The sequence below is a fragment of the Pongo abelii genome, chromosome 13, assembly GCF_028885655.2.
Source record: "Pongo abelii isolate AG06213 chromosome 13, NHGRI_mPonAbe1-v2.0_pri, whole genome shotgun sequence".
NCBI classification, from domain to species: Eukaryota; Metazoa; Chordata; class Mammalia; order Primates; family Hominidae; genus Pongo; species Pongo abelii.
The window spans coordinates 122,482,340-122,507,110 of NC_071998.2; the positions used below are offsets into that span (position 1 = coordinate 122,482,340).

The following is a 24,771-nucleotide window of genomic DNA, read 5'->3' on the forward strand; positions in this document are numbered from 1 at the left end:
TTCTGATGTTATCTTCTAGAATTTTTATGGTTTCAAGTCTTAGATTTAAGTCTTCGATCCATCTTGAGTTGATTTTTGTATAAGGTGAGAGATGAGGATCCAGTTTCATTCTTTTACATGTGGCTTGCCAATTATCCCAGCACTATTTGTTGAATAGGGTATCCTTCCCCCACTTTATGTTTTTTGTTTGCTTTGTTGAAGATCAGTTGGCTCTAATAATTTGGCTTTATTTCTGGGTTCTCTATTCTTTTCCATTGGTCTGTCCGCTTATGTTTGTACCTGTACCATGGTGTTTTGGTGACTATAGGCTTGTAGTATAGTTTGAAGTCAGATAATGTGATACCTCCAGATTGTTCTTTTTGCTTATTTTTGCTTTGACTATGTGGGCTCTTTTTAGTTTTATATGAATTTTAGGATTGTTTTTTCTGGTTCTGTGAAGAATGATGATGGTATTTTGATGAGAATTGCATTGAATTTGTAAATTGTTTTTGACAGTATGGTCAGTTTCACAATATTGATTCTACCCATCCATGAGCATGGGATGTATTTCTTTCTTTCTTTTTTTTTTTTTTTGAGACGGAGTCTCGCTCTGTCACCCAGTCTGGAGTGCAGTGGCGCGATCTCGGCTCACTGCAAGCTCCACCTCCCAGGTTCACGCCATTCTTCTGCCTCAGCCTCCTGAGTAGCTGGTACTACAGGCGCCCGCCACCACACCCGGCTAATTTTTTGTATTTTCAGTAGAGACGGGGTTTCACTGTGTTAGCCAGGATGGTCTCGATCTCCTGACCTCATAATCCGCCTGCCTAGGCCTCCCAAAGTGCTAGGATTACAAGCGTGAGCCACTGTGTCCGGCTGAGCATGGGATGTATTTCTGTTTGTTTGTGTCGTTTCCATTTGTGTCGTCTGTGATTTCTTTCAGCGATGTTTTGTACTTTTCCCTGTAGAGGTCTTTTGCCTCCTTGGTTAGTTATATTCCTAAGGTTCTTTTTGTTTGTTTGTTTGTTTGTTTTTTCAGCTATTGTAAAAGGGGCTGTTGTTTATTTGATTCTTAGCTTGGTCGCTGTTGGTGTATAGCAGTGCTACTGATTTGTGTACATTGATTTTGTATCCTGAAAGTTTACTGAATTCGTTTATCAGATCTAGGACCTTTTTGGATGAGTCTTTAGGGTTTTTTAGGTACATGATCATAACATCGGCAAACAGCGACAGTTTGACTTTCTCTTTACCAGTTTGGACGTGCTTTATTTTTTCTCTTGTCTGATTGTGCTGGCTACACAAATAATTTTGAAAATACATTTAAACATAATAAGATCTCTCTACAGATGTAAACTGCTTTTCCTAGTGTATAGCACATTATCTTCATTTGTAGACATACTTAATTGAATGCCTCAGTTTTATTTTATTTTATTTTATTTTTTTAGGAAACAGTTTTGCTATGTAGCCCAGGAGTGCAAAGGCTATTCACAGGCATGATTATGGTGCACAAAAGCCTCGAATTCCTGGGCCCAGGTGATCCTCCTAACTCATCTTACTGAGTAGCTGGGTCTACAAGTGTACCCCACCACATCTAGCTCTGTTTTTTGTTTTTTGTTTTTAATTTTAGACAGGGTCTTTCTCTGTTGCTCGGGCCAGAGTGTGTGGTGCGGTGGCACGATCCTAGCTCACTGCAGCCTCGAACTCGGGCTCAAGTGATCCTCCTGCTTCAACCTCCTAAGTAGCTAGGACTACAGGCACACGTCACCATGCCTGGCTAATTTTTAAAATTTTTGTAGAGATGGGGCCTTGCTGTGTTGCCCAGGCAGGTCTCGAACACCTGGGCCCTAGCACTCCTACTGATTTGGCCTCCCAAAGTGCTGAGATTACAGGTGTGAGCCACTGTGTCTGGCCTTTTTTTTTTGAAACAGAATCTCACTCTGTTGCCCAGGCTGGAGTGCAGTGGTGCGATCTCAGCTCACTTGCAACCTCCGCCTCCTGGGTTCATGCAGTTCTCCTGCCTCAGCCACCTGAGTAGCTGGGATTACAGGCGTGCACCACCACTCCCAGCTAATTTTTGTTTTTTGTTTTTTGTGTTTTGTTTTGGAGACAAGGTCTCACTCTTTCACCCAGGTTGGAGTGCAGTGGCATGATCTCGGCTCACTGTGACTTCCACCTCCCAGGTTCAGGAGATTCTCCTGCCTCAGCCTCTGGAGTAGCTGGGATTACAGGCGTGCGCCACCACACCCAGGTAATTCTTGTATTTTTAGTAGAGATGGGGTTTCACTGTGTTGACCAGGCTGGTTTCAAACTCCTGGCCTCAAGTGATCCACCTGCCTTGGCCTCCCAAAGTACTGGGATTACAGTCATGAGCCACTGCACCCAGCTCTAATTTTTGTATTTTTAGTAGAGATGGGGTTTCACCATGTTGGCCAGGCTGGTCTCGAGCTCCTGACCTCGAGTAATCCACCCATCCTGGCCTCCCAAAGTGCTGGGATTACATGCATGAGCCACCATGCCCGGCCTGTTTTTTTGTTTAGAGACAGAGTCTTGCTCTGTTGCCCAGGCTGGAGTGCAGTGGCATGATCTCAGCTCATTGCAGCCTCTGCCTCCTGTGTTCAAGTGATGCTTGCGCCTCAGCCTCCCAAGTACCTGGGATTATAGGCGTGCGTCACCATGCCCAGCTAATTTTTGTATTTTTAGTCAAGGCGGGATTTCACCATGTTAGCTAGGCTGGTCTGGAACTCCTGACCTCAAGTGATCTGCCCACCTCGGTTTCCCACAGTGCTGAGATTACAGGTGTGAGCCACACACCTGGCCTGTTTTTAATTTTTGAGAATCAAGTTGCATAGCCATGAAGGTTAACAGTCGCCCAAAATTTAAATAAAATTATTGCAGGCCTATAATAAGTTAAATAGCTAAAATTTTAAATAATGACAGATTCCGTTTTTAGTGCTGATAGTGTTCTTTGCTTTTGCAAACAAGTGAGTATTTCTCAAATGGGAAGATGACTTATATGTTCTATGCTGCGAATAGATAGGTTTAGAATTATTTTCAGCACCGTTTTGTCTCCATTACAGTTAATTTTATGGGTGGGAGAGCAAAATCTAAATGGATGCACTGTCTGAGTACCAGAATGGAATGGAAAATTCCCAGACCATGGAACTGAGAAATGAGAATTAAGCAAGAACATTTGTTCCCTGGGGGCCTAGGCAGCCACACCCATTCTGTTTCCCTTTTCACTGTACCACCTCTCTGCCACCTCTGCCTCCTGGGTTCAAGTGATTCTCGTGCCTCAGCCTCCTGAGTAGCTGGGATTACAGGCACCTGCCACCCTGCCTGGCTAATTTTAGTGTTTTTAGTAGAGATGGGGTTTTACCATGTTGGCCAGGCTGATCTTGAACTCCTGACCTCGACTGATCTGCTTGCCTCAGCCTCCCAAAGTGAGGAGCCACCACGCCTGGCCGATTTTGTTTTTCATTTGAGTTATAAAGTTTTTTTATGTAACTTTTTTATTTGTATACATTATTAGAGACAGAGTCTTGCTATGTTGCCCAGGCTGATCTTTAACTCCTGGCTTCAAGCAGTCCTCCTGCCTTGGCCTCCCAGTGTTGGGATTATAGGCCTGAGCCACGGCACCCGGCCTCATTTTAATTATATAGTTTTAAAAATCATATTAAAACCTATTCTGTTTTCCTTGTTCATTATGGTTCTTAATATAGAAGTATTTTAGAATTCTTTTGACTGTTTTGATACATCTTCCCCCAAACTATCAGAAAAACGAGTCATTTGCCTTTTAATTGTTTTCTTATAGGAAATTCGGCGCCTTCATCAGTATGTGAAATTTGCTGTCCAAGATGTGAATGATGTTCTAGATTTGGAGTGGGATCGGCATCTGGAACAAAAGAAAAAACAAAGGTGAATGAGGTCTCTCATCTGCAATATGCTGGAATAGATATTGCTATTGCCATTTTAAAAAGGTGATTTAGGAACATATGAAAATCCCCGGCCAGGCGCGGTGGCTCACGCCTGTAATCCCAGCACTTTGGGAGGCCGAGGCGGGTGGATCACGTGAGATTGGGAGTTCGAGACCAGCCTGACCAACATGGTGAAACCCCATCTCTACCAAAAATACAAAATTAGCTGGGCATGGTGGCACATGCCTGTAATCCCAGCTACTACGGAGGCTGAGGCAGGAGAATCGCTTGAACCCGGGAGGTGGAGGTTGCAGTGAGCTGAGATCATGTGCCACGGCACTCCAGCCTGGGCAACAAGAGTGAAACTCCCATCTCAAAAAAAAAAAAAAAAACAAACAAACAAGAAAAGAAAAAGAAAATCTCTGCAAAACATTCATTGTTTTTAACAGTCATTCTACTTGAAATATTTTTCTACAGAAACAAATGATACTCAGTAATTTACATAAAATAATTTATATTGCAGTATAATTTGTGATAGTGAAAAATTGGATTCAGCCTAATTATCTAAAGGTACAAGAGTGGCTAAATAAATATGGTCACTTTTTTTCTTAACTACAGAATACCCTGTAACCATTGACTAGCATGTTCTCCAATAAATTATTTAATATATTGAATACATATTCTATGTTCTACAAAATGTATGAATATATAACTATTTCGCTATAATTATTAGATGTAATATAAAAATTTAATAAGTAAAAAGACAAAAGCATATTGGCTAATAAGAATGTGGAGGTACAAAAGTAAATAGATGGAACAAAATATTCCTAGTTATATCTTCAAAATGGGATTAAGGAGAATTTTCCGTAATACTCTTCTGTATATTTCAAATTTTCTTTTTGAGAAAACATTTGTAATTAGTGTGGATAATTAAAAAGATGAGAGAAATGATGGCAAAGTAATGGGAAAACCTTTTAGCATAGTTTTTTATCCCTAGATATTTGGTTTTAAGCCACATATTTTCCACAAGGAGTAGAATGCCATGCACCATGACAGCATGAAGTGCCCATTAGAAATTTGAAAAATGAATCAGCCATGAAATGTTAGATTTCTGAAACACCTACACTTGATTAATGGATTAGCTAGCCCTGTATGAAAACAAACCAAGAAATGGTCTATTTGATGTACTTTTCAGTGGGGCAACCTGGGTGTGATATCAGGGACAGGACTATAATATGCTTATAATTTAGTAAGCAGAATTCATTAAATTACATTGTGTTATGTGGAGAAAGGCTAAAAATCCCAACTGGAGGACCCTCAGCTTGCAGCATAGATAGGTATAGAGAGATAGAAGTGAGAAGCTCTCCTCCCCCACTATCTAAGGGGAGGATTCTGTGGCCTGTGGACTGGAGCACTTGTCTCCATGGGCAGTGGGGCCCCATTAGAGAACCAGCTCACACACCTGGTTCTGATTCATGTTTAACCGTATGGTTTGCTTTCCCACAAGGGAAACAATGGTCTAACCTGACAGTGGGTACATTCTGCTCTGCTCAATGATTGTATTTCTTTTTGGTAATTAACAAGTTAGCCTTGTAAGAAAGTGCATGATGCTTAAAGAGAAGCCAAGCTTTTTTTTCCTTTGTAACAATTCTGTGGATTTACTACTTATGCTTTTCTGAGTTCTCTTTCTGCAGAGGTCAAATTCTTAAAACTGTACAATTTTCTATTTTGATAGCACTTCTCTGTTTTACAGCCATCCCTGAATATTACCTTGTACCCTATTGAAATGCCTTTTTTTTTTTGAGAGACTGAGTCTCGCTGTGTCACCCATACTGGAGTGCAGTGGCGCGATCTCGGCTCACTGCAACCTCCGCCTCCGGGGTTCAAGCGATTCTCCTGCCTCAGCCTCCTTGAGTAGCTGGGATTACAGGTGCGTGCCACCACACCCGGCTAATTTTTGTATTTTTAGTAGAGATGGGGTTTCACCATGTTGGTTAGGCTGGTCTCCAACTCCTGACCTCGTGATCCGCCCACCTCGCCCTCCCAAAGTGCTGTGATTACAGGCGTGAGCCACTGCGCCCAGCCTGAAATGCCTTTTAAAAATTATGTGTTGAACTACCTTGTTACCAGAGGCAGTCATTCAGTCAGCCCCGAACTCAAAGAGATAATGGGAAACAAGGAAATAAATCCAGCGGTTTCTGTTTAGCAAGCATTTTTCATTCCGTGATTTGTGTTAAGAGGCAAAATATACATAGAGTCACTTGTTGCTTAACATGCGTTCTGAGAAGTTCATTGTTAGGCGATTTTGTCATTGTATGATCATCATAGAATGTACTTAACTATGTGTACTTATTACCTAGATGACATCGCCTATTACACACCTAGGCGCTTATGGTGTATAGCCTGTTGCTCCTAGACTACAGTACCGTACAGCAAGCTTGTCCAGCCCATGGCCTGCAGGCTTCATGTGGCCCAGGACAGCTTTGAATGCAATCCAACACAAATTCGTAAACTTTCTTAAAACATTCTGAGATTTTTTGTGATTTTTTTTATCAGCCAGCATTAGTATATTTTATGTGTGGCCCAAGACAATTCTTCCTCCAGTGTGGCCCAGGGAAGCAAAAGATTAGACACCCCTGCTGTACAGCATGGTTTTGTACTGACTACTATAGACAATTGTAACACAAATCATTAGGCAATAGGAATTCAGCTCTACTGTAATCTTATAGGATCATCGTTGTATATGCAGTCCATCATTGACCAAAATGTCGTTATGTGGCACATGACTGTATTGACATACCATAGCAAAGAAAATTTGGTTTATAACTGATGTGGGATTATTCCTTTTGTTTTTATTTGTATGGTTTTTCCTATTTCCTCTGCAAATTAATGCAGTTAGAAAAAAATTTCAAAGCTACTTAAAGATTTCTACTGAAAAGCGGAAGCAAATAGATCTGTCCCCCTCTACAGTCAGACCTACTTCCCAGAGGCAGCTACTGTTGTCTCTGTCTTGTTTTAGTTCTTTTGGGCAGGTTACCTCCCTGATGCTAAATCTTATGCTATCCCACTATTTCTTGACAATAGTCTGAAGAATTAACTGACTCCCATAGACTTCCAGTGAACCTTTTTTTTTTTTTAATTGAATATAATTTACATTCAGAAAAACAGATAAATTCTAAGTAGAAAGCTGACTGGCTTTTCCCCTACTCCTGACTGGCACCTCGCTCCTGCCCTTTTCTTCCCAGGTCCTCTCTCAGGTTTCACCTAATGTGTGCTGTCCTTTGCTACAGGACTGGTCTGCCTGTTTCCAGCTGTTTTCTCCACATTCCATTTTATCTTCATTAGGCTTTCATCTCCTTTTTATTTTCTAGTAATTTCTTAATGGTTCTTGTCCAGTGCTGGTTCTCCATTTTATCATTTGCACTGTTACCATTGTAGTCTTGTTTGTTTTTTTACTGGGAGATTCCTTTACTTGAACCATTCATGTTTAATTCTTTTCTCATTGTTGTCAACAGGCACTTGCTTGTGCCAGAGCGAGAGACACTGTTTAACACCCTAGCCAACAACCGGGAAATCATCAACCAGCAGAGGAAGAGGCTGAATCACCTGGTGGACAGTCTTCAGCAGCTCCGCCTTTACAACCAGACTTCCCCGTGGAGCCTGCCCTCGGCTGTTCCTTCCCAGAGCAGCATTCACAGGTGTGGAGAGGACTTGCACTCAATAAATATGGGTGAACGAATGCATGAACATTTAGGGAGTCTTGGAGTGGTTCAGATATGGGTTTGCAAGTGACTCTGTGTCTCTCACCTGTGTAATCCTGGTCAGGGTCCCACCCTCTCTGATCCTTTGTTTCTTTGCCTAAAAAATGGGGATGACAATACCTGCTTCGTGGAATTGTTGGAGAGTTAAATTAAGTCTGTAAAGTATTACACTGATGAAATGGGTGCTGAATATATCACAGCAAGTGATACACCATAGTAACAGTGTCATGATTTGATTGAAAGTCAGCCCGATAGGATTAAGTTGACTGATTTGTTTCTGAAGCCCAGATTTGCCATTCTGTTTGAATGGGGGGACTTTCAGACCCTGGCAGATTGACAGTTTGCCTTGAGTTTACCAAAATGGTTTTGTGTTTATGCTTTTAGGCCAAATGTATAAATTTTAATTACTTTTTCTACTGAGGCACCATCATGTTGTGTTTGAGGTGGAGATGGTATATAATATGATTGTGATCTCACTTCTTTTAGATTAATTCCATCAGTTGGTCAGATGGCATGTTTATATATTGGGGATATTCTCATGTCTTGCATTTATATTTAGGAGGATAGTGTACCCCCGACAGCCTCAGATCTTTCAGCTCCTAGTTGGTCTGTATCTAACACTGTCCTGTTTCAGTTTTGACAGTGACCTTGAAAGCCTGCGCAATGCTTTGTTGAAAACCACCATAGAATCTCACACCAAATCCTTGCCCAAAGTACCAGGTAATTGCATCCTTCCCAGTCTTTTAACTCCCTTTATTCTCTTCCAACTACTGATATCTTAAAAACTGAGTCTTAATCATTTATGGGTTTATGGATTTCTTGCAGCCAAACTGTCCCCCATGAAACAGGCACAACTGAGAAACTTCTTGGCCAAGAGGAAGACCCCACCAGTGAGATCCACTGCTCCAGGTAAAGAGAACCAGTAACTGGGCCTGTATGTAGTGATAGGGTGCGGTGGTGGTGGTGGTGGTGGTGGTGGTGGTGGTGGTGGTGGTGGTGTGTGTGTGTGTGTGTGTGTGTGTGTGTGTGTGTTGGTTCTTAATAGGGGATAGAGAAAATGTGTGTGTGTGTGTGTGTGTGTGTGTGTGTGTGTGTTGGTTCTTAATAGGGGATAGAGAAAATGTCTCCAGAATCTGTTGTTAATCTGAATAGTGGAATAAGAAGCAGCTTATATATACTTGATGAAGCAGCAAGGTAGTCGTTTTGGCTTTTACACTGTTTTCTGCAGTCCTCACGTTTTATGGCACTGATTCACAAGGGTTTGAGATAGGCTGAGCTGGATCCTAGCCTCTGCTTTAGCCAGAGAAGATTTACTTTTCTGATTTGTGTTGGGTTTTGAGTAAGTTTGCATCTGGGAAAAAGGCTTTTAAAAAAATAAATAAATAATAGAAAAAATAAAAGACGGAGTCTCCCCATGTTGCCCAGTTTTCAAATTCCTGGGTTCAAGTTATCCTCCTGCCTCAGCCTCCCAGAGTGCTGGGATTACAGGTATGAGCCACTGTGCCTTGCCGAAAAAGGCTTCTTTTATGGAAAAAGAAGAAAAAAATAAGATCAAGCAATGTTGATTAAAAATATTTGCTTAAAAATACTTGATTAAAGAAGCCATAAATTTTTTTGCCATTACATTATCTAGATAATAACTTCAATTTAAAGAAAAATTTGTGACAAACAATTTTAGGCATAACTGCTTTGTTTTAGTATCCATATCCAAATTTTTCTTTGAGATTCTGTTTTCAGTTAAAATTTTTTTATGCCAATAACAAATGCTTTTGGTAATCAGAATAACTGAAAGAAATTTAATCTTACTGATTTATTTTTCTGTACTCACATAGAGCTGAATTAGATATATGATAGTCACAGACAAGTTAATTTTCAAATAAATTTTTTTTACCTAAAGAATACATTCTCTTGGTAGCTGATTGGGAAAAATATGGAAAGTATAAAGGAGAATAAAAAATATTAGCTGAGTGTGGTGGCATGCACCTGTAATCTTAGCTCTTTGGGTGGCTGAGGCAGGAGGGTTGCTTGAGCCTGCAGCTGCAGTGAGCTATGGTCATGCCACTGCACTCCAGCCTGAGCAACAGAATCTCTAAAAAAAATTAAAAAGTTAAAAAATTTCTCTCTCTCTCTCTCAACCCAGATATGGCCTCACTTAGTTATTTTGGTTTAGTTCCAAACTTTTTTCTTTGCATATGTAAATCTGATTTATTTTAAAATGAAATTGAGATTATAACAGTTTTGTGTCTTGATTTTTTTCTTATTTAAAATTCATGAGCCCTTACTATTAAAAAAAAAAAAAAACAGAAAATAAATGCTGGTGGTGAAGATATGGAAAAAATGGAACCTTTGTGCACTATTGGTGGGAATGTGAAATGGTAAAGCCACTGTAGAAAACAGTTTGGTGGTTCCTCAAAAAATTAAAAATGTGATTACTGGATGATCCAGCAATTTCGCTTCTGGGTATATACCCTAAATAATTGAAAATAAGGTTTCAAAGAGATACTTTTGTATCCATGCTCATGACAGCATTATTGGTAATAGCCAAGAAGTGGAAACAATGTGTCTGTTAATGAATGAACGGATAAACAAAATGTCTGTCTATACAATGGAATAGTATTCAGTCTTTAAAAAGGAATTTTTGACACGTTACAATATAAGTGAACCTTGAGGACATTGTGCTAAGTGTCCTCAAATAGACAAATACTGTATGATTCCACTTATATGAAGTATCTAGAGACATCAAATTCATAGAGATGGAAACAAGAATAGGGGTTGCCTGAAGGACTGAGGTGGGGGGGTCATGGGGAGTTATTATTTAATGGGTATAGAGTTTCAGTTTTGCACAGGGAAAATAGTTCTGGAGGTGGATGGTGGTGATGATTACACAACAATGTGAATGTACTTAATACCAATGAACTGTGCACTTTAAAACACTCAAGATGGTAAATTTTATGTTACATTTTACCAAATTTTAAAAATTGGAAAAAAAATTTAAAATCTTAACCTTTTCCTCTGCCTTCTGTGTTTAAATATTCTTTGAACACATGCCTTATAAAGACAGCACAATATTTCCTTGTATTAGAAGGCCATAATGCCTGTGGCTAATCTTGTTGCCAAAATTTTCTCAGAACGTCTTTGTTCACAAATCTTTAGCCCACATCAGCTTATATATTTAGATAGAGTCCTTACAGGTGAGATTTATGTAATTTACTTGTTCATTCATTCAATAAATATGATTGCCTAGTTTGTTCCAATCAGTGGTAAATAAGAGAAACATGGTCTCTGCCCACATGAAGCTTTTGATTTAAGAGGAAGAATTCAGACATTAAGCAGATAACTGCACATGATACTCATTTAATATTAGTGTGCATGCTGGGAAGAATCACTCAGCATGTAAACACTTTGAATTTTTAAAATTGTGAAAAACAACACACCTTAAGTGCACAGAACAAAAACGTACATCCCTGTAGCCTCTGCCCAGGTCAAGAAACAGAATATTGCCGTTTTTAGAAGCCCTCTTGCACACCCCAGTTTTCCTTCCTCCCCTAAGGCACGATTATATGGGCTTATGTGAGAGTTTTGCCTTTGCCTTTTTTTTTTATTTGACATTTTTTGTTATTTTTAATTTATTATTTTGAAAAAATTGAAACTTCCAATTGCAAGTACAGTAAGCACCCACTTAACCCTCACCCATATGTTTACTACTGTTTGTCACAATTGTTGCTGAACTAAGTTGAAGACAACGCCCCTTATTCCTAAATATTTCAGCATGTGTCCTCCCAAGAACAAAGGTGCTCTCTTACACGCCATAATACAGTTTGCAGGTTCAGGAAATTTAACATATACAGTTATCTCGTATACAGTTGATACTCAAATTTTGCCGGTTGTCCCACTTACCCCTACACATTGATTGGATCTAGGATCCAATCCAGGATTCTGCATTGCGTAAGTTGTCATTCTCTTTAGTCTCCTTTTCTTTGTTTTCCTTCAGAGCTTTACTATGTAAGCATACCTCCCAAAACACTATAATTTGGTTTTGCCTGTTTTTGCATACCACATAAATCCATTCACTTAGTCTCTGAACGGGCTTCTCTTGTTCCACATCAGGCTTGTAAGATCCATCCGTGTTGTTGCCTCTAGCTGTTATTTTAGTTGCTCTATATAGGATTCTATTGTATGAATATGCTGTATTTGTTTATTCATTTTCCTTTTGGACGTGTGCTGCTTTCAGTTTATAGCTATTACAGAAAAGGTTCTGAATATTCCCGTGTATGTCTCTCGGAGCACATGTGTACTCTTCATTTGGTTACATAGCTAGGAGTGGCATTGTTGGCTCATAGTCTGTCCATATGCTCAGCTTTCATAGACTCTGCCAGGTGGTTTTACTAAGTGGTTGTACTTTATCATCAGTGTATGAGTGTTACAGTTGTTCCACATCTTTGCCAAACTTAATATTGTCAGTCTTTTTTCTTTTAACTATTCTGGTAGGACTCTTTTGTAAAATGTTTTAATCATTTGGATATCTTCTTTTGTGGAGTACCGAATTAAATCTTTTGCTCCTTCATTTATTATTGAATACTCTGTCTTATTGATTTGTAAATGTTTTTATAAATTCTGGAGACCAGCCTTTGTTGGTTTTGTGAGTTGTAGATACTCACTTTGCCTTTTTGTCCTCTTAATTATGTCTTGGTGAACAGAAGTTCGTTTTTGTTTTTGTTTTTAGAAACAGACTCTCGATCTGTTGCCCAGGCTGGAGTGTAGTGGTGCAGTCATAGCTCACTGCAGCCCTAACCTCCCTGGCTGAAGCGATCCTCCTGCCTCAGCCTCCTGAGTAGCTGGGACTATAGGCACAGGCCAGGCCACCATGTCCAGCTAATTTTTTTAGTTTTTGTAGAAACATGGTCTTGCTGTATTGCTCAGACTGATCTTGAACTCCTGGCCTTACGTGATCTTCCTGCCTCAGCTTCCCAAAGCGCTGGGATTACAGGTGTGAGCAACTGTGCCCAGCCTGGTGAGCAGAAGTTCTTAATTGTAAAATAGTGAGATTTATCAGCCTTTTCTTTTATAGTTAGTACTTTTTGTGTTCTGTTTAAGAAATCCTCTATCTCTAGGTAATGAAAGTAGGTATGTACCTTTATTGTCTTCCAGAAACATTAAAGTTTGCCTTTCACAATTGGATCAACTTTATTGAGGTATAACTTACATATAAAACTCACCTGCTGGTAGCTGGATGCTTTTTTACTAAGTTTACAGAATCGTATACCCATCACCACATTTCAGTTCTAGAACATTTCCATCACTTAAAAAGTTTCCCCATGCTTGTTTGCAGTCAATTCTTGTTCTACCCAAGCAACCACTGATCTGCTTTCTTTCTTCTTGGATCTGCCTTTTTAAAGAAATTGTATATATTATTGAATCTGATAGTGTTTAGGTTTAGGTTCTTTCACTTAGCATGTTTTTGTTGTTCACCCATGATATGTACCATGTATCATTAGTTCATTCCATTTCATCGTTGAACAGTATTCTACTGTATAGATATATTTTGTTCACCCTATCAATAATTGATTTTTGTGTGTGATACAAGGTATGGCTCATGTGTCATTTTTTTGTGTTTGGATATCTGCTTGTCCTAACACTATTTATTGAAAAGACTCTCCTCCCTGCTTAGCAGGGCCACTTTCATTATAAATCATTTATCCATATACATGTATGTTTGTTGGTCTCATACACTGATTAGAAAGCACTACTGCCACACTGCCTTAAGTAGTGCTCAAATAAGTCTCAATACTGTTCTCTTGCTAGATTCTAGAGGTGTTCTGTCCAATATGGTATTCTGCTTACTTTGTGTTTTTTTTTTTTTTTTGGAGACAGAATCTCGCTCTGTCGCCAGGCTGGAGTGCGGTGGCACAATCTCAGCTCACTGCGACCTCTGCCTCCTGGGTTCAAGCGATTCTCCTGCCTCAGCTTCTTAAGTAGCTGGGACTACAGCTGCGTGCCACCACGCCCAGCTAATTTTTTTGTATTTTTAGTAGAGATGGGGGTTTCACCATGTTGGCCAGGATGGTCTTGATCTCCTGACCTTGTGATCCGCCTGCCTCGGACTCCCAAAGTGCTCAGATTACAGGTATGAGCCACCACACCCAGCCTCTGCTTACATTTAAATTAAATAAAATTGCAAGGCAAGGTGGTGCTTGCCTGTAATCCCAGCTGCTTTGAGGAGGCTGAGGCAGGAGGATCACTTGAGCCCAAGAGTTCGAGACCAGCCTGGGAAAGGAGTGGTGAGACCCTGTCTCAAATAAATATGTAAATTTTAAAAAGAAAAATAAGTAACACTTAAAATTTAGTTTTGCAATCCCAGTAGCACATTTCAAGTGCTCAGTAGGCACATGTGACTAATGGCTACTGTAATGGCAAACACGTATAAAGAACATTTCATCATTGCAGAAAGTTCTACAGTTCAGAGTAGGGGTTGGCAGATTTTTCTGTAAGGGGCCAGCTGGAGAATAGTTGAGGTTTGCAGGTGCTGTGGTTTCCATTGCACCTACCTAACTCTGCTGTTGTAATGGGAAAGCAGCCACAGACCATCTGATGAGAGGGGCATGTCTATGTTTCAGCAAAACTTTATATTTCTACACAGAGACAGCTGGTCTATGGTTGTAGTTTTCTGACCCCTGCTCTAGAATGTCTTGGTGTTTTACATTTTCATATTAACATTATAATTGTCTTGGTAAATTCCACCTCCCTGTCCCTGGAGTCGTCAAAACCATAGAGACAGAACTAGAATGGCGGCTGCCAGAAGCTGAGGAGGGAAAATGGGGAGTTAGTGTTTCATGGGGGTGAAGTTTCAGTTTGGGAAGATGAAAACGTTCTGGAGATAGATGGTAGTCATGGTTATACAACATTAGGAATGTATTTATACCATGGAACTGTACGCTTTAAAATGGTGACTATGGTGCATTTTATGTTATGTATATTTTACCACAATAAAAAAAATAAATAAAAAAGAAGGGAGGCAGGAGAATCGCTTGAACCTGGGAGGCAGAGGTCGCAGTGAGCCGAGATCATGCCGTTGCCCTCCAGCTTGGGCAACAAGAGCGAAACTCCGTCTTAAAATAAAAAAAGTTTTGGGGGAGGAATTTTGCCTTCCTCAGCCTTCAGAGGAAAGTTGAGATTTTGACTGGAATTGTATTGAGTCTCTAGATCAACTTGAGAATTGACATTTGTGCAGTAGTGAACTCTCAGTTCCTGAACTGGGTACGTATTTGTATATTTGGGTGTTCTTTAATTTCTCTTAATGTTTTCTGCATGGGAGACATGCACATCTTTTGTTAGATTAATTGCTAAAAATTTAATTGCTAAAAATTTGATGCTCTTATAATGGTAGATTTTTTTTCCTTAAATTTTATGGCTTATGTTGGATGTAGTATAGAGAAATATCGTTGATTTATGTATATTTGCTTACAGCCAACAACCTGGCAGAATTCATTTATTCTAACACGTCTGTAGCTGTTTCCTGGCCTTGTAACTATGGAAACAATGATATCCTCCATGGATACTAATGGTGATGTTTCTGTCTTTCCAGTCCTTTTGTTATTATTATTATCATTATTATTATTATTATTATTACTTTACCTTACTTCACTGGCTAGAACCTCCAGTGCAGCATAAAAGTGCCGTGTGGCTGTCCTTGATCTCAAAAAGAGCACTTTCTATAGTTCATCCTGAGATGTGAGGTTTGCTGCATCTACTGAGATGATCATATGACTTCTATCCTTTTGTCTCCCCACCCTCCCTGCCCTCAGTCATGTAGCTTTCTACCTTTCCTTATCTGACGTAGAGTAGAGTGTAAACAGAATAAGATTCTTTAAATTTCAGTGGGACCCTCTTTCTAATGCCAGGCAGTTAGCTGCATCCTTGATCACAGCAGAGAGTAGCACCATTAATGGTGGAGGCAGCACCATTGGCATAGTGAGCCATCCATGCCCCATGCTTCTGTGAGTGAGCATGCCCATTGCATGTTTCAGTTGATGGGGCTTCCTCCACCGAAGGCAGGTAAATTGCCTCAGAAAGGTGAAGGAAGGAACTAAGAGTACCCCCGTGTTACACAGGACCTTGGAGGTTACATAGTTATTCCAGTGTCTCATTCTGTCTAGTTCTTGAAGGTGATGTGATTATTTGAGTCATCTTTTATTGTTACTGTCAGGAACTACAATAGGATTTTAGAGAAATTATGGAGAGAAATTTGGCCCCAAGAAAACATGGGTTTGTATTAGTTTCCTATGGATGCCATAACAAATTATCACAAACCTAGTGGCTTAAAACAGTACCTAGTTGTTATCTCACAGGAAGATTTTCTGTGATGATGGAAATGTTCTGTATCTTTGCTGTCCAATAGGGTAGCTACTAGCCACATGTGGCTGTAGAGTACATGAAATGTGGATAGTGCAATCGAGGAATTGATTTTTCATTAATTTGCTTTTAATTACTTTAAATTTAAATAACCACATATGGTTACTGGCTACCAAATTGGATAAGACAGCCGTAGCACATAGCATTGGTTTTTAGTGGCATTTGTTTATGTTATACTTACATTATGACAATAAAATCTTGCAGAGCCATATGCACATGGGACACAAAAGTCAATAAATATTTGCAGAGCCATTTTAAATAACTTGGGGAAGGAAGAAAAAGGGCTAGATTATTTTGTTTGGTTTTTGTTTTTTCCAATATACAGGAAGTATTCACTTGCATTCTGAAATTTATGATAGAAAGTAACATGACATAAAGCCTTACTCTTCGTAGTCTAAACAGAAGGCCGGGATTCAGTTCAATTCAATTCTGTTTTCTCTTTTGGGTTTTTCTTGTTATTTGAGAAGGAGTCTCACTCTGTCGCCCAGGCTGCAGTGCAGTGGTGCAATCTGGGCTCACTGCAACCTCCACCTCCCGGGTTCAAGCGATTCTCCTGCCTCAGCCTCCTGAGTAGCTGGGAGTACAGGTGTGCACCACCACGCCCTGCTAATTTTTATATTTTTTAGTAGAGATGGGGTTTCACCATATTTGCCAGGCTGGTCTTGAACTCCTGACCTGGTGATCTGCCCGCCTCAGCCTCCCAAAGTGCTGGGATTACAGGCTTGAGCCACTGCACCCAGGCTTTTTTTTTTTTTTTTTTTTTTTTTGAGACAGGGTTTCACTCTGTTGCCCTATTTTTTGTAGAGACAGAGTCTCACTATGTTGCCTAAGCTGGTCTTGAACTCCTGGCTTCAAGCAGTCCTCCTGCCTCAATCTCCCAAAGTGCTGGAATTATAGGCCTAAGCCACTGCACCCAATCTCTTGTATTTTTTTTTAAACCTAATTGTCTGAATCAGAAGAATCATTAGATTTATCTGGAAATGTTCAAGACACTCAGGACTAAGGACATTCTTTCTATTCCATTTTGCGTTGGACCTGTTCTTAGAAGCTTATCATTAGAAGGTGACAGTAATGGTGTGATTGTTCACCCCACCGTGGTAACTTGCCTGTTACATTTCTAGTATATTATTATTATACTAGTGAGGGCTCCAGGTCTTCTACTTTGACACCAGCATTAATTCTGTCTCTTACTTTTTCACGTTCTTTTATTTAACAGCCCCAAGATGTTCTCGTTCACACACCTCAGTTTCTCAAATCCCCAACTGAGCAAAGACCCAAAACCATTTTTGTTCACATTTGACAATACCTGCTCCCATTTAAAATAAGTAATAATTAAATCATTTTACAAGTTGAGTATTTTTTTTTTTTATCAACAGTGAAAATTACTTAGCTTTTGGGCTTGCTTTGAGTTGTCTAAATTGTGTTTTGTTTGGGGCTTTTATAGCCAGCCTGTCTCGATCAGCCTTTCTGTCTCAGAGATATTATGAAGACTTGGATGAAGTCAGCTCAACGTCATCTGTCTCCCAGTCTCTGGAGAGTGAAGATGCACGGACGTCCTATAAAGATGAGGAGGCAGTGGTTCAGGCCCCTCGGCACGCCCCCGTGGTTCGCACTCCTTCCGTCCAGCCCAGTCTCTTGCCCCATGCAGCACCTTTTGCTAAATCTCACCTGGTTCATGGTTCTTCACCTGGTGTGATGGGAACTTCAGGTAAGTAAACAGTGGGAAAGGAAACTGTTTTTCCCTATGATGTTTCTAACTAATGAAGGAATTGTAACTGGGTTTTATACTGTCACACCAATATGGTGGTTGGCTCCAGCCCACTTTTTTTTTTTCTTTTTTTTTTTTTTTTTTTGAGGTGGAGTCTCGCTCTGTTGCCCAGGCTGAAGTGTAATGGCGCGATCTAGGCTCACTGCAACCTCCACCTCCCGGGTTCAAACGATTCTCCTGCCTCACCCTCCCAAGTAGCTGGGATTACAGGCGTGCGCCACCACGCCTGGCTAATTTTTGTATTTTTAGTGGAGACGGGGTTTCACCATGTTGTGTTGGCCAGGCTGGTCTCAAACTCTGACCTCAGGTGATCCACCTGCCTTGGCCTCCCAGAGTGCTAGGATCACAGGCATGAGCCACTGCACCTGGCTGCTCAATCCACTTCTGCTAATATTCTAGAAATTAGAAGACTAATTGAAAAGATGTGTGTTCCCCTTGAAAGCAGTTGCTAGGCCATTGTGAGGAAGGAGATGGCTCTCCAAGTTTATGCGCTGTAACAGTTTTTCTGCTGAGCCAGCTTGTTTTTTAAAACAGGTCTTTTTCAGAAGTAAAAGGGGGCTGTTTGCTTCAGTTATAAAGCAACATCCACACTCATATCTTTTAAATCCTGGCTCATTTCAGCCTGACTTGTGGCATATTCTGCCTCAGAACTCACCAGCTCTGATGCTTGTGGTCAGTATTGGCTCACTGTACTGACAGGTGTTGTGCCCCCACACTTTCAGTACAGTGTCAGGGCTTTGCATCAAAGTGACTTCCAGCAGAGAAAAATACCAGTGTTAGGTACTAGCATGAAGAGAATTTGTGAGAGGGGATCAGGGAATTGGTCTATGTGGGTATGAAAGTTATATCTCAATCAGTATCAGGAAATGATGATGTAAAGTATCTTGGTAGAGGTGGGTAGGCAAATTTCATGCGATAACTGAAAGATATAGATGCCAGCCTGTTAGTTTACTGGTACTTTTCTATGTTAACACCAATTTTAGCATTTTCCTTGCTGTCGAACGTAAAGAATTTACCAATTTAACCTTTTGTATGTTCCTGTTCTCTCACCCACTCACACTTAATTTTTCTTTTCCTCTTAGTGGCTACATCTGCTAGCAAAATTATTCCTCAAGGGGCCGATAGCACAATGCTTGCCACGAAAACCGTGAAACATGGTGCACCTAGTCCTTCCCACCCCATCTCAGCCCCGCAGGCAGCTGCCGCAGCAGCACTCAGGCGGCAGATGGCCAGTCAGGCACCAGGTAAAAGCTGTAGCCCCATACCTGTACAGAGGCTGATTATGAGCTGTCTGAGTCACAGGCCAGGACAGCAGGTGGCAAGAAACAGTGGGCTCTCTTTGGTGCCCTTCAGAAGAGAAGATTGATGTGACAGCCCTCTCCCCTTTGTGGAGAGAGTTCTAAGAAACCAGAGACTAGGTCTGAAAATCTTTGCTTTTAAGGGGAGGGATTAGAACTGCCACATTTAGTTAAGGTGGAAATCAGTGGGGTTTGTTTTTTTTTTTAAACAAAGTTGCTAATCCTACTTTTGAATAATGTCTGCTTAGAGCCCTAAAATTATAACCTTTGAAATTCGATCATCTAATAACATTAGCATCATCTCTTAGTATCTTACAGATTGCAGCTACCCCAAGAGGTAGGTATTTGAATGGCTATGTTGGCTGGGCATAGTGACTCATGCCTGTAATCCCAGCACTTTGGGAGGTTGAGGTGGGAGGATCACTAGAGGCCAGGAGTTTGAGACCACCCTAGGCAACATAGTGAGACCTCGTCTCTAAAACAAAACAAACACAAACAAACAAAAAGAATGACCATTTTGGGTTTGAGTAATCTGAAGTTCAGAGAGGTGAAGGTTATCCCACCAATAAGTAGCAGAACCCAGACTCTAACCCTCTGCTCTTTTTCAGTTGAGCATGTTTTCTTCTCCAACTATATCTTGCATGAAGCTTTTTTTTTTTTCTTTTGAGACAGGGTCTCACTGTGTTGCCTAGGCTGGAGGACACTGGTGCGATCACGGCTCACTGCAGCCTCCGTGATCTCCCGAACCCAGGTGACCTTCCCACCTCAGCCTCCTGGATAGCTAGGACTACAGGCATGCACCACTACACCAGGCAAATATTTAAAAAATTTTTGTAGAGACGGGATTTCACCATATTACCCAAGCTGGTCTCAAACTCCTGGGCTCAAGTGATCCCGCCCGCCTCTACCTCCCAAAGTGCTGGGATTATAGGCATGAGCCACTGCTCCTGACCAGAGCTTTTTTTTAACACTGTAAAATTTAACTTTTACAGATGGAAGTGCTAATAAGCCAGTTAGCACTTAACATTTCGTCAGTGGCTTGTCATTATCCCAAACTTTCTACATTAATGTACATTGTACCTTAGGATTTTACAGTCTGCGTAGTTGGTCTCAAAGACTTCAGTTATCACTAGTTATCAGTTTTATAAGCTAGTAGTTCTCAACTAGAGGCTGCCCCCACTTCCCTCTCCTCCACCCCTGAAACAGTTGGCAGTGTTGCTGGCATTTGGTGGGTAGAGGCCAGGAATGCTGCAAAAAAAAAAATCTTTAAAATGCTTAAGACACCCCCACAACAAAGGGTTATCTAGCCCCAAAATGTCAGTAGTGCCAGGGTCAAGAAACAGATATAAGCCAAATATTTTCATTTTAGCTGAGTAGAATTATTTTTTTAGATGTATCACTGCTTACAATACTTATCAATTTAGAGTGTTTTTTAAAGACTAGAAAGACATAATAGTTTGATTTAGGAAAAAAGAACTAACATTAAACAGTGATAAGTCAAAAGGTTGTAAAGAAAAATTCAAATATTAAAACCTTTGTTAAGACATCTAACATATATATTGAAGAACAAAACAAAGATAACTTTTAAGGTACCTTTGAGCTTTCTAAAAATAGAATTCTTTGATCTCTTTAAATATTACTTGGACCAAGCAGAATCTTGCCATTGTGCTGAACAGGCCTGAAATCAAGTTGATCGAGTCAATGATCTGTAAAACGTTAAAATCTACTAGGATTGAGAATTGTTCCACTCAGCAGAAGGTGGTGTGATCTGTATTATCATGTTGGATGCAAAAATTTCTAAGGTATAGGCACCTTTGAATATGAAATATGAAAGATGTGCAGTCGTAGGCAAGATGTTCTGGTCACTTCTCTGAAAGAGGGAATAAAAGAGAATTAACTACACAGGTCTGTCATTCTGCTTGTGATAACCACTTTCACCTTGGCTAGTGATGCAGTTAGTAATGATCCACAAGCGTTGCTCAGGCTTCCTTAATTGCTAATTATAGAATGTCATTAAGTCTTTTGGGATACAATTTAAAATTATAAGACAAAGTAAAAGCTGATAAGTAGGTGTCAAATATATGCCTCTTAGTCTCTTCTCCCATTATTGTCCAAGCTCCATTTTCCACATTTTATTCATTATGCCTGTCTGTCTCACTAGGCGATGAGTTTCTTTAGAGAAGAAACTATAGATACATTTTGTATTCTCAGCCCCTAACACAGAACCTGGCACATAGTAAGCCCATGTTAAAGAAAGACAGAGTGAATGAATGGCAGAAATCCTGAGTCCAGATGCTGTTAATCCTCTAGCTCAAGCTGCCCTTTTCCAGGACAAGCCAGCAGTGTGGCAGGTGTCTCAGCTCTGTTGTAGAAAAGCTGTCCAGAGAATTCTTTTCCCCTACTCTAGTACATTCAATTCAGTTACAGAAAGCCTTGTTCCATCACCTGTGTTAATGGAGTAGGCCAGGTGTTCCTTTGAACACAATGCTGCAAGAACTACCTGGAGTAGATTTCCTTCACATGATAAGGCTCTAATCTGCTTGGGCTCATGTCTTGGTTTTTCATTTATATGTGGCTAGAACTTTTTATCCTTTGCTGGAATTAATATGGTGTTCTCTCTTCTCTGTTTAAATAGCTGTAAACACTTTGACTGAATCAACATTGAAGAATGTCCCTCAAGTGGTAAATGTGCAGGAATTGAAGAATAACCCTGCAACCCCTTCTACAGCCATGGGGTATGTTCTGACTGCAGTGTGTTTCAGCCCCTGGCTGCTTCTGTAGTAGCGGTGGACTGCCTGCAGGGAGCAGCAGTGCCACTGTCACAGTCTGGTTTCCCGCACCACCTTAGGTTATAAGGGGGGTGGCGGCTAAGCCTGCCTACACAATGCATTTTCAGGAGATTGTCCTTTTTAACTGGCCAGTGACAGTTGCCTCACAAACTTTTAAAGTTTGTCTTGATGCTGTATGCTCAGTTTCTGTTTGCCATGTGTAAGTCTCTGTATGGTACGCATTAGGTGTGCAGGTTGATTTTTTTTTTTTTTAATGCCCAAGGGGTTCCAGAGTTGATGCTTTGGGTCTCATGCAGACATGATTCTAGAAACTGTAATCTCAAGGGTGACGCTCTCCTCCCTCACTTCCCTTCTCCAGGCATTTCTGTTCTTCCCATTTCTTTTGCTTTTGTATAAAAGACAGCAGCTCTGTTTGGAGACTGTAGCTTCTCTGCCATGCCATGTTTGAGGGCTAGATTGTTGCTGGTGGAGCTCACTTGTTTTTTTGGTGGTGGTGGTGGTTTTGTTGTTGTTGTTGTTGTTGTTGTTTTTAGACAAGGTCTCACTCTGTTGCCCAGACTGGAGTGCAGAGTGCAGAGTGCAGTACGATCATGGCGCACCGTAGCCTTAACCTCCTGGGCCCAAGCCATGCTCCCATATCTGCCTCCCAAGTAGCTGCTGGGACTGCAGGCGCATGACACCACACCCAGCTAATTTTTTAATTTTTTGTAGAGATGGAGTTTTTGCCGTGTTACCCCAGGCTGGTCTCAAACTTCTGGGCTCAAGTGATCCTCTCACCTCATCCTCGCAAAGTGCTGTGATGACAGGCAGGAGCCACTGTGCCCAGCCTAGCTCACTTGTCTTTAGTCCTCATCTGTGTTCAGAATTCAGGGTGCTGACTCCCTCCCGCTGCCCTGGGCAGGTTCACAGAACATGCCTGTGCCCTGCTTTGCCCTGCATATTTTGTGACTGTGATCCCTTTAGACCAACCACCAACCCCTGTGGCAAAGGGAAGAGTTGAGGGACATTTCCTCACTTGGAACATGGGGATCTTGAGGACTAGTATCAGGTTTCTGGGAGTTAGTGTCTGGTACCCATGATTAGTCTAGCAGCAAGAAGGGCAGCCATAGACCTTGTGGTTCTCCACAGCGTGCCCACCCTCTGCCATCGCGCAGAGCAGATCTACCCACGGCTCTGTTTTCCCTCTCTCAAGTGACCCTGCCTCACTGGTCCGCTGGCCTCTTTTTTTCCATGTTGTTCTGTTTATCAACACTGCTTGTTTGAGGAATTATTAGTTATCTCAGGGCCATACTAACAGTCAAAAAACAAACCTTCTCTATTACTATTTTGTAGTGACCTCGGAGCCTTGGTATGCTGTTTAGACCAAGATGGTATTTGTGGTTGTTGCAAACTTTTCAAGGGAAAGAACTATGCATTAGAGTTTGGGAATTGTAGCCAGATTCCCAGCATAGGGAAGGCAAGGAAAAGCCACTGAAAGGCAGAATGTTACGTAAGATGGGAAAATTCAGCATATGGTACAGGAAGTATTGTCTGGTATTTCTGAGATATATTAGGTGCTAACCATGTGTGAGAAGCACATTTTGGAGATTCCACTTCTCCTTTTCTCAAGCTTCATTTCCCTAAATGGTTCATCTGAGCTGATCTTTGATGAAGGGTTTGTTCAAGGAGTAATTTTGAGTCTACTCTTTCTGACAAGAAAAAATCTCAGACAACTTAAGAAATCTTTAAGAAACTTTCTGTTCCATTCTCCACAGAATTGGACTCTGGTATAATTATTTCATGTGTATGCCCAGCATGGTGCCTGAAATGTAGAAGCATTCCTTTCAATAATCATTTATTGAATAATAGGTAAACTCTACTCCAAACATAAATTGAAAAGTGAAAATTGGTATTTACTGCCACCCCTCCCCAGGAAAGATCGAGAGAATATGTTCATTGTAAAATGACTCGCTTTCAGATTCTTTTATGTTTTATTTTTAAAATTATTTTCAGCCAGCTCTCATGGAACAGATTCTTTTAAACAGTAGTTTCCTAAGTGTATTTTAAGTCTTTAATTTTGCAGTTAGCTTTTTCTCAGTGGTATCTACAGAAGATTCATCATAGAATGAGCTTACATATTTCTGCCATTGGTGTATTTTATGTTCATTGGCCTCATCCATTCAGTTCGTTGGAAGAGTGTTTATCTGGCGCCAACCCACAGCTATTCAAATTCCTTTGCAGTGCTCCATCGCTTGATTCAGCAGATCTTACACAGCATCTGCTGTGAGCATGATACTGCCCTGGGTACTAGAGATAGGGTAGTTGAATAAGACAAACCAAGCAAGAAGACAGCCGGGAAACTGCCAATTACACAAACACTTATTTTGGTGTGCATTCATTCATTTATTCTTTCAACAAATACTTAATGAGCATTTGTTGTATGCCACACACTATTCTTAGGTGCTGGAGATAAACTACCTGTTTTGTTGTTAACAAAATAGACTGAAAAAACTAACAGACTGATTGTTTGGAGAGACAATAATCAAAATAAATAAGTGAAATATATAATATATTAGATGGTGATATGGTGTGATGGAGAAAATTAAAGCAGGGGGAAAGGTTAGAGAGTATTGTCTGAACATGGGTTATAATTTTAAATAGGCTGGCCAGGGAAGGCCTCTTCGGGAAGGTGACCTTTGAATGAAGAGAGAAAGGCCACACAGCGGGTCTCATTAATATCTTGGAAGAAAGCTCCAAGCACAGGGCCTGTAGCAGGAGTGTGTCTACAAGTTGAAGAGCGAGCTGGGGGGGCCTCTGGTGACAAGAGTAGAGGGAGCAAGAGGAAGAATGCTGGGGGAGGAGGTCAGGGAAGACTGT

The 24,771-nt window shown here is 40.8% G+C and overlaps 1 protein-coding gene and 1 long non-coding RNA gene across 11 annotated transcripts in view; one reads left to right on the top strand and one right to left on the bottom strand.

Annotated features, from left to right (window-relative positions):
* Positions 1 to 24,771, top strand: part of NUP214 (nucleoporin 214) — a 108,160-nt gene that overhangs the window by 29,981 nt on the left and 53,408 nt on the right. For all 10 annotated transcript variants that reach the window (XM_024252122.3, XM_054520716.2, XM_054520721.2 and 7 more), the window contains exons 18-24: positions 3,788 to 3,891; positions 7,406 to 7,588; positions 8,286 to 8,371; positions 8,477 to 8,560; positions 17,505 to 17,768; positions 18,911 to 19,072; positions 21,762 to 21,861. In XM_024252122.3, the coding sequence (XP_024107890.2) occupies positions 3,788 to 3,891; positions 7,406 to 7,588; positions 8,286 to 8,371; positions 8,477 to 8,560; positions 17,505 to 17,768; positions 18,911 to 19,072; positions 21,762 to 21,861 (983 nt within the window). The remainder of the gene's footprint in view (positions 1 to 3,787; positions 3,892 to 7,405; positions 7,589 to 8,285; positions 8,372 to 8,476; positions 8,561 to 17,504; positions 17,769 to 18,910; positions 19,073 to 21,761; positions 21,862 to 24,771) is intronic.
* LOC129048030 (uncharacterized) lies at positions 3,753 to 11,985 on the bottom strand. The gene is made up of 2 exons (XR_008510031.1): positions 11,549 to 11,985; positions 3,753 to 3,868 (listed from the first exon to the last, which is right to left on the bottom strand). It is a non-coding gene; the product is annotated as an uncharacterized LOC129048030 (long non-coding RNA).